The following is a 10,230-nucleotide window of genomic DNA, read 5'->3' on the forward strand; positions in this document are numbered from 1 at the left end:
GTGCAAATGTCTGGTGGGAGAGAGTTCCAAAGGCGGGGGGCAGATCGGCTGAAAGCTCTTGACCCCATGGTAGTTAAGTTGGCAGATGGGGCAAAGAGCTGGTTGGCGGAGGAGGATCGGAGAGTTCGGGAGGGTGTGTAGATGTGAATCAGTTCCGAGAGATATGATGGTGCCAGGTTATGAAGGATCTTGTAAGTGAGGAGTATAATCTTAAAGTCAATTTGGGATTTGATAGGAAGCCAATGAAGTTGCTGCAGGGCAGGAGTGATGTGTTCAATAGAGGCGGTCCTGGTAATGATACGGGCGGCCGCGTTCTGTACCAGCTGGAGTTTGTGAAGAGATTTCCGCGGAAGACCAAAGAGGAGAGCGTTACAGTAGTCCAGACGGGATGTGATCAGGGTGTTTACCAGGATAGCGGTGCAGGTTGGTGAAAGTGAGGGACGGAGACGGTTGATGTTCCGTAGATGGAAGTAGGCAGTCCGAGTAACGTTATTGATGTGGGCTTCGAAAGATAATGTGCTGTCCAGGATAACACCCAGGCTCTTTACCTGATGCGATGTAGGAACAGTGGAATTGTCAATGGACATGGAGAAAGTGTTGAGTGTTGCTAGGGTAGATCTGGTACCAATGAGGAGGACCTCAGTTTTTTCGCCGTTGAGTTTAAGAAAGTTGAGGGAGAGCCATGATTTAATTTCCAGTAAGCAATCCGATAGGGCGATGGGTGGCAGAGTGGAAGAAGGCTTAGTGGAAAGATAGAGTTGGGTATCAACAGCGTAACAATGGAATTGAATGTCAAATTTCCTGAGAATATGACCAAGAGGTAGAAGATAAATAATGAACAGGAGGGGGCCAAGGACAGAGCCCTGGGGAACACCACTAGAGACTGGGGAGGAGCCGGATCTCAGGTTCTTAAGTTGAACGAACTGTGTGCGGCCAGAGAGATATGATCGGAACCAGGCCAGAGGGATGTCAGTGATTCCAATGGAGGATAACCTGTCCAGGAGGATGTCGTGGGAGACAGTGTCAAAAGCTGCGCTCAGGTCGAGGAGAACCAGAATGGAGAGAAGTCCAGAGTCAGATGCCATCAGGAGGTCATTGGTGATTGTCACTAGTGCTGTCTCGGTGCTGTGAAGGAGACGGAAGCCAGACTGAAATTGTTCATAGAGTTTATTGTCGGATAGGTGGGTGTGGAGCTGGGCTGCAACAGTTCTTTCCAGAATTTTGGAGAGAAATGGCAGGTTTGAGATGGGTCGGAAGTTGTTCATATCATTCAGATCAGTACCAGGTTTCTTGAGTGTTGGTGTTATTGCAGCAGTCTTTAGTGATTAGTCTTTAGTGATTACTAATGTATTTATATACATTAGTAATCACCTTTGACCAGGTATAATGAAATTGATCAATACAATCTTGAGAATATATACACTTTATCTATCAAGAATACATCACATTGTCACAATCATTTTATTTTTTTTATTCCAACTTTATTGGCGACCGTGTATAATTATTATTATTGATACTAAGCTTTGACATATCTTTGTAAGGATGTCAGTATGCTGATGTTAGCATTTAGTTTAAAGCTCAACTGTATCAACACAGTCTTACAGAGTTGCTAGCATGGCTGTAGACTTATTGTAAAAAACTGTTATACTAATTTCTGGTGTGTTTGAGTGATGATTCACTGGTCACAGCAATTAACAGAATTGATTATGTCAGCAAAAATAATGACATAAACTAATAAACTTTGAAGTACCCTGTATGCATATCCAATTCATGAACATGTGACACAGCCACCTGCACTTCTACTGCCCCACAATGGAAACAGAAGAGTATAAAAGACAGGTCTCTACAGTTCAACTCACTTCAGTGCACTGCACACCTGATAAAATCTGAGGTGAGTTTGCTTGCAACATTTATCAAACAATTCAAATGTGTCATCCTTTATTATTATATTTTTTCCCTTTTTAAGTCTACAGACACAGATATATCCATAATGAGCCCTGGGGAGAAAGCTGTTTTTGGGAATGTTTTTCTCCTCTCCGTTATCTACCTGGTGGAGACTCTTCATACTCCTAAATACATGATTGTGTCCAGCCTGGCTGTGACAGATTTGTGTGGCAGCACTGCTCTTATTCCCAAACTCTTAGAAACATTTTTGTTTGATAAGAGGTACATTGTCTATGAGGCTTGCTTAAGTTATATGTTCTTTGTTTTATTCTTTGCAAGTGTGCAATCTTGGACACTTACCACTATGGCATATGACAGATTTATAGCAATTTGCTTTCCTTTAAGATACCATAGTATTGTGACTAAACCAGCTATTATTGCAATGATAATGTTTGTATGGGGCTTTTTATTGATTCTCATAGCGTTTACTGTTGGGCTTATTAATCGCCTCTCTTTCTGTAGATCTTTGGTGATTAAGAGCTTTTTCTGTGATCATGGACCTGTATTTTATTTGGCCTGTAATGACACATCTTTAAATGACATCATGGCAAATGTTGCTTTCATTATAGTCCTCTGTATTCCTCTTATACTAATAGCAATCACATATTTTTGCATTGCCATAGCACTGAGCAGGATTGCATCAGGAGTGGAAAGACTTAGAGCTTTGAAAACTTGTTCTTCTCACCCGATCCTTGTGGCTATTTTTTTCCTACCAACAGTTGGCACCAACATAGCTGCGGTAGCCTCCAACATACATCCTAACGCCAGGATCATAAACTCCTTGTTGACACACACCATACCTGCTCTGCTCAATCCTATTGTGTACTCTTTAAAGACAGAAGATGTGCTGAACTCTATAAAGAAGCTTTTCAAAAGTAATACCTTAGCAACACATCCTCATCCAGAGAGGTGAACCCTTTATCACTGCTGTATTGACACAGTAAAGGACAATAGAATATTTGTGATATGTAAGTCTTTACTCATAACTTCTCAGTAATAAGTACTGAAATTTAATATTAAAATGGCTATCATGTTGTATCTTGTAATTGAATGTTTTTTCCTGTTGCCTTATTCATATTATGATCTCCCTTGCAAAATTAAATGAATTTTAACATGTTACTGTGAACCGCTAAAAAAAAAAATAAAAAAAAAAAATATATATATATACTTACACACATATAAAATAATGTGAATATTTGCCCACCTCTAATATGAATTGTATACAATATAAAACCCTGATAGCCAATCTAAGTCAACAAGCTGATCCATCTCAACACAGCTGCACAAAAAAAATAAAAAAATAAAAAATAAATGAATATATATATAAACTGTTTGCTTTTCTAGAGCATGTGTATGACTTGCCAAGACAGACATACCTGAAATAAATCAAGAATAGCTCAAATATCAGGTGTATGTGTATGGTCTTCCCAGTGTCAGTAACATCGTAATACTAAGCCTGAGCAAATTGTGATAAACCAACAGAGAAATTGACATTTTTATTCTCTCCTAAAATGTATTCTAGATTACACAGTGGATAACACTATGGTAGCAATGATCCCATGCATAAAGATGTCACTGAATTCATCCAGCAACTTCTTGACTACAACTGTACCAAAGCAGATAGAAATACCACAAAGCACATACATTCTACAAGGATTTTAGTAAAAATAAGACCAGATGGACTCTCCATTTGGCCCCTTGGATACTCAGTGTGCCAAACAGGTTTTTTACCTCTTGAAAGGGAATCTGGCTACAGAGTACTAAAGATTTTCACTCGTCATGACATTTACCCTTTGCATCATCAGATTTTACCATTGTGCACAGTGTAAAATAACTAAATTCTATTATTTTGTCTCTAAATGAATTAATTCTGATATTAGAATTAGAATTTCATAGAACAGTATTAGTAATTTTTAATACCACCAAATGCTCTTTAGATTGGAACAAAATACCTTTTATGAAATTGTGGAATAGAGTTCAGTCACCAATACTGGCCACCATGTCATATTGTTTGGATCATTTTATGTATAGACTCAAAATGACCATGAAATGGTCGCTTTGGGATTTGATAAAACATTGAGACATAAACACAAAACACGTCACGATGACTGCAAAATGTGAAGTTTGGCTGCGTGTTTGCAGTGGGCCTGACATGGGCTGGTTAACTAAGCCTGTGCTATGCTAGGTGTCAATAGAAAGAGTAGCTTAGTTTGACATGACACGTAACGCAATGGGGTGGACGGAGCAGATTATATGAACTTTTACGTTGCATTTTGACTGTCCCTTATATTCATAGGGCGTTTTTTTTGTAACTAGTATGCTGAAATTATAGCATTGTTTTGACAAAATACACTTGGAGTGTTGTTTTGGTAGCGTTAAGGCCTCACTGTTTCAAAACATTCAGAAAAAAAGACCACCACTTCATTTCATGAACTTTTTACAAGCAGTTTTTCCCAGGTCCATTCTGCTGGTCCCACAATTAAGTAATGGAGCAGAGGAAATTGACTAAAAAATCTCTGACGTCACCACAATGTAAAGCCTATGGGCCAAGCAGGAATATCACGGGTATGGCCAGCAATGTAAACACTACTGTGCATATTTAGTTGGCCACATACCCCTGGAAGTAGGGGAGACTGGGGACAGTTGCAACACTTTTTACATTACTCTCAGTTACTCAGATACCATTGGGACTAGGCCCACCAAACCTTTACATATTAAACTTACACATGTCTGCTAATTACCCATACCATTTAAAGATGGTTACATATAACATATCAATCACAATATTGATTTGAATAGAACAATTCAGATGTTGCAACTGACCCCAAACCTGGGGACAATTGCAACACGGATCAGGGACGGTTGCAACATAAAAATACATTAAATTTCACTAATTAATTATTTATTTAGTAATATTTATCATAGGCCGACCTTGTGTCAATGTGCAGATTTTACTGAAGCTATTAAAAGACAAGAAGAATGGAATAATTTGCAATACAAAAAACATTTATTGAACATGTATTTAGTGAACAAAATTAAAATTGTTTGAAAACTCCAGTAAATATGAACGTTGTTTAAGTTTTGTTAAAGGCACAAAAATAAGGCACAAAAATAATTACAAAATATAAATAAAATATCTGAAGGATAGTTGCAACTGTTGCAACTGTCCCCATGGTATCAGTCATGACAAAACATCATGTGCTATCTAGCCACACTGACATTGACACATGCTAACCATGTCACTGAATAGTCAACAAAACAATGATTCAAACTAGGTATGTTTGGATTCACTCATACAAAAAGTCAGGACAGTATGACAGAAATACAGCTCATGAAAAAAAATACTTTCATACCTCCAAAACAACTTTTCTTGATAAAAGCAGGACCAGATGCTCAATATGGCCTCTCTCTTCTTGGTGGTCAGAAGGTCTAACTGAGCATGTGCAGTGTGAGTGTCATCGCTCTAGCATGCTTCTGATTGGAGAAATAAGACTTGTTGCAACTGTCCCCAGTCTCCCCTAAACATGGAAGCTAGACATTTCTTTTGGTGTATACGCCAGCCAAAACATTCTTGTTGGACTGAATGGGTGCCATTTCCAGCTTTTATAATAAATCCATGTTCATGTGCCACTTGTCATGAGTTGCAGAACAGGTGGTAGGTGACCCAAATGCAGATTGCATGACGACAGAGTCCTGAAAGGCACTTTATTTGCCAACACGGGAAACTCAAGAAAGCAAGCAAGAACAGACAATACAGAAAACTCAGAGCAAAAACACACAATGCAAACTAACACAGACTCGGACAAACACTGAACTGAAAACCAAAACCTATATAATAGTAATAATAATTAAAACTGCAAGCAGTGTCGAAGGGCCCTCGCACCCCCCCGGTTTCCCCCTAACTGTAACGCCGTACATGCACGTCGGTGCGTGCAGCAGTCGCAGGGCTGTCAAAACTGGCATGTAGATGTCTTTGCTCCTGTGCCTTTAATTGAACATTGTGTGCAGCGGTTAATGTCTGCACTAGATGGCAGTCTAAGACCAGAAATGAGTCTGGGTGACTTCTCAGCACAAAGGAATGTGGGTGAAGGGCCAAAAAAGCATCAAGATTGAGCATTTTTGCCTGGATGGCCGACTTCCTGTTTGACTTAGGGTATGGGTCCAAGAGGCTTTTTTGTGTGTCTGGACATGATACATTTACCGAAGTTTGTTTGTCTACGTCAATCTGAGTCGAGGGGCTTGATTTTTTACATTTTCTAGGGGGCGCTATTAATCCATTTTTGCGTCGGCCATTTCCACGCTCCTTAAAATATCAAAGTTTTCTCCGGATCGGACATGATTGCAAGTTTTGGTGAGTTTTGGGGCATGTTTAGGCTGTCAAAAAGGCCTAAAACTATAATAATAATAGAAATTAAAGCCGCAAGCGGCGATGGCGGGCCCTCGCTCACCCATGCCACCGCGGGGCCTGAGGCATGGCGGGGCTGTGGCGTGAAGCAGAAAGTGAGAAAAAACCTGGAAGGAGGCCAAAAATGCAATGTTTCGTTCATCCAGTAGGGGGCAGTCACAGGTAGTTACACATATGGTCTGGTGTGGTCTGGTGTGTTCAGGGGCGGCCCCTCATCACTCATGTGAAGTTTGGAGTGAATCGGACAAAGCAAGAGGGAGTTATGAGCATTTGATGGTTCATCCACCAGGGGGCAGTAATGGGATGCGTGCAGGTGTGTTCAGGGTCAGTCCCTCATCACACATGTGAAGTTTCGTGGAAATCGGACAAAGCATGAGGGAGTTATGAGCAGTTGATGGTTCATCCACCAGGGGGCAGTAATGGGATGCATGCAGGTGTGTTCAGGGTCAGTCCCTCATCACACATGTGAAGTTTCGTGGAAATCGGACAATGTTGATGCAAAAAATGGCACTTCCTGTTTCCACTAGGGGGCGACATGAGCGACACCCCTATCAGATGGAAGAGGTCTCCACCCTGGACCTGTGTATCAATTTTCATGATGATACGTGTTCAATAAAGCCATCAAAAAGCCAAACGTATTTTCATGGCGAGGAATTGATGGGAGCAACGCCCCCACAGGGACGCCATTACTCGTAGCTTCACAGTGTTCATAATGTAGCTTCACCAACTGGTTCTGCATGTTTTAGAAGTGGAATGAAGTTGATGGGGTCAACTATGTATTTTTCATGAATTTAAGTTCACTTCCTGTTACCACCGGGGGGCGCTATGAGTTACGTGGGAAGTTAATATATCGGGACGTTCAGGGCGGAGCCATCATCATGTCCAGCAACTTTGAAGCTGATTGGATGAAGTATGTGGGCGTGAGAGCCACTCGTATGTACATGGCGAGCATGCCAAAGTTAGTTGAGCCCTGGCAGACACGCCCTTTGACCTACGGATGCGCAGAGCACAACTTAAGCTCAGCTAGGTTTGGAGATTTTGCTTACCTAATTTGAACTTGATCGGGCGAACGCTGTGGGAGGAGTTAATTTTAGGCGGGAAAAAATCAAAACCAAAATGGCTGACTTCCTGTTGGGTTGAGGTCATGAGGTCAAGAGGCTTTTTTGCATATGTGGGTATAATACATATGTGTACAGAATTTTGTGAGCATAGGACAAAGTTAGCACAATTCCCTATGGGCATTTTTGGACTTTGTAGGGGGCGCTATTCCGCCATTCTGCGTCGACCATGTGCGACCACCCAAAAATATCGAATTTCGGATGAGGCCGGACGTCCGTGCAAAAGTATAAGCATTTTCGCATTTGGGAAAGGGGCGAAATTGGGGCACGAAATGTCGGAATAATAATAATAATAATAATAATAATAATAATAATAATAATAATAATAATAATAATAATAATATTAAACATTACAATTTCAATAGGGCTTTCGCCAGGCGACTTGCAGTCGCCGCTCGGGCCCTAATAATAATAAACATTACAATTTCAATATAGCATTTTTCCCCGGGGGTCTTCCATACCACATGATTACTTGATTACTTGATTACTTTGGGGTCACTTGCACTTTGGGGTCACTTGCACGTTGGGGCATGAACGAATTTCAATAGGGCTTTCGCTAGGCGACTTGCAGTCGCCGCTCGGGCCCTAATAATAATAATAAACATTACAATTTCAATATAGCATTTTTCCCGGGGGTCTTCCATACCACATGATTACTTGATTACTTGATTACTTTGGGGAAACTTGCACTTTGGGGTCACTTGCACGTTGGGGCATGAACGAATTTCAATAGGGCTTTCGCCAGGCGACTTGCAGTCGCCGCTCGGGCCCTAATAATAATAAACATTACAATTTCAATATAGCATTTTTCCCCGGGGGTCTTCCATACCACATGATTACTTGATTACTTGATTACTTTGGGGTCACTTGCACTTTGGGGTCACTTGCACGTTGGGGCATGAACGAATTTTAATAGGGCTTTCGCCAGGCGACTTGCAGTCACCGCTCGGGCCCTAATAATAAACATTACAATTTCAATATAGCATTTTTCCCCGGGGGTCTTCCATACCACATGATTACTTGATTACTTGATTACTTTGGGGTCACTTGCACTTTGGGGTCACTTGCACGTTGGGGCATGAACGAATTTCAATAGGGCTTTCGCCAGGCGACTTGCAGTCGCCGCTCGGGCCCTAACTATACGTTGCATCCTGAGCCAATTGCTGGCCAATCAGAACCGAGTGGTCTCCTCGTGAGGTGGGCCTTAAAGAGACAGGCCTATTTCACACAGAAGCAGAACTGAGGGGCTGTAGAAAAGGGTAAGTATAAGTGAAATAAGTAGTGAGTTTTTTGTTGTTGTTTTTTTCCTGTAAATCATACAAAGATATTCCAGAAGAGCCCCAGATTATAAATATAGATCTGAAAATGTCCATAATATGTCCCCTTTAACTCTGCAGACATCTGTTTGTGTTTTGTTTTTGTCTTGCTTGGATTCAGCTTGAGGTGCCAGTGAAATTGTTCTCTTTTAAATAAAGCTTACTACCAGATTCAGACCATAATAATAACATGCTCTTAACTCCCAGAAAGAGCTTCCTAAAGTGTCCTGGGATGTGCAAAGGGCAAAGGCCAGGAAGCAGCGACTGGCAAAGACAGATCACAGGTCAGATTAAGTCAGAGGCAGGCCAGCATGCAGGCCAAAGACGGCCAGAGAGGGAAAACAGAGGACATGCGTGGCAAGTTAATCAGCATCAGTACTGGTTTGATGGGACAGTTTTGCTGTTAGAAATGTTCCATGAAACATCACTGAAACTTTTAAGTCTGGTGTTGTCTGTGCGCTTGTTTTTCATGTTTGCTTAGATGTGATTTTTGCTGTCATATTTGAATTACATGCATACATTTCTTGTCAGAATTAAAACTAACAAAAGCACACATGGAATGAACATTAAAGCTGAATTAACAGTGTTTTGTTTGTTTCTTTTCTTTTCTTTTCTTTTTTGGGGGGGGCACTTGTCAGCATTGTAACAAGCTGAACATGTAGATCATCCTTCTATGACATTAAAGTTGTGTTGGCAAACTGTTACCAACAATGCCAATTCACATATCTAGCAGACATAGATCAACATCAACATTCATTTGGACTCCATAAGCCCAACATTCATTCTTCTTTTATCTCTGTTTTGGTCTTCACGATTCCTGGGGGCAAATATTCAGCTCTCTGGCTCTCTAGGTGCTAAATGCTCCACTTTGTTCATCAGCTAGTTGCCAACTCTGACTGCCTGCCATTTGTTTCAGGGCAGGTAGTTTACAGTGGGTTTTGTTTTTTTTGTTGTTTTTTTTTTTACTTTTCACTGAAAACAGTTGCCTGCTGTGGCTGGATAATTTAAATACAAAGATAAAAAGATGAAGATAAAACAATGGGCTGAAAAATGTTAAAATGCTCTGTAAAGCTGAGGGGAACTGCAGATATAGGTGATGATTCTCTGCGTGGTCGTCACTACAATGGCCACCTCACATTACACACAGTAATTTAATCCCCAGGTGATATACTGTGAGTGCTCTGAGGAATAATTTTGCTCATGAAAACCCTTTTTAAACACAGATTTTCTTTGCTAGTTTACATATATGTATACGTTTGTGTAAGTATGAGTGTTATCTTTTCTGTCATATGTACATTCTAAGTATGGTTGCTTTTTAGTGGTTAATAAATATGAATGATACATCATGTTATTTTTAGCTCCACAAAATGAGCTTCTTAATGATGGATTTCAGTTATGAAGCTTAACCTGCAGTCTTTACTGTTCATGTTTGATGTCATGTACTGTA

At 40.6% G+C, this 10,230-nt stretch overlaps 1 protein-coding gene across 1 annotated transcript; it reads left to right on the forward strand.

Annotated features, from left to right (window-relative positions):
• The first annotated feature begins 1,990 nt into the window (after window positions 1–1,990).
• On the forward strand, window positions 1,991–9,840 carry LOC133991690 (olfactory receptor 1-like). Its single transcript, XM_062430229.1, has 2 exons — window positions 1,991–2,819; window positions 9,800–9,840. The coding sequence occupies exons 1-2, from the start codon at window positions 1,991–1,993 to the stop codon at window positions 9,838–9,840; spliced, it is 870 nt and encodes a 289-aa protein (XP_062286213.1).
• Window positions 9,841–10,230: the final 390 nt, after the last annotated feature.

Source organism: Scomber scombrus, chromosome 1 (assembly GCF_963691925.1).
Source record: "Scomber scombrus chromosome 1, fScoSco1.1, whole genome shotgun sequence".
Classification (NCBI taxonomy): domain Eukaryota; kingdom Metazoa; phylum Chordata; class Actinopteri; order Scombriformes; family Scombridae; genus Scomber; species Scomber scombrus.

Coding starts and splice junctions, on each gene's coding strand:
- LOC133991690 (XM_062430229.1), top strand. CDS start 1,991: ATGAGCCCTGGGGAGAAAGCTGTTTTTGGGAATGTTTTTCTCCTCTCC. Junction 2,820..9,799: donor TATAAAGAAGCTTTTCAAAA/GTAATACCTTAG, acceptor TTAAATACAAAG/ATAAAAAGATGAAGATAAAA.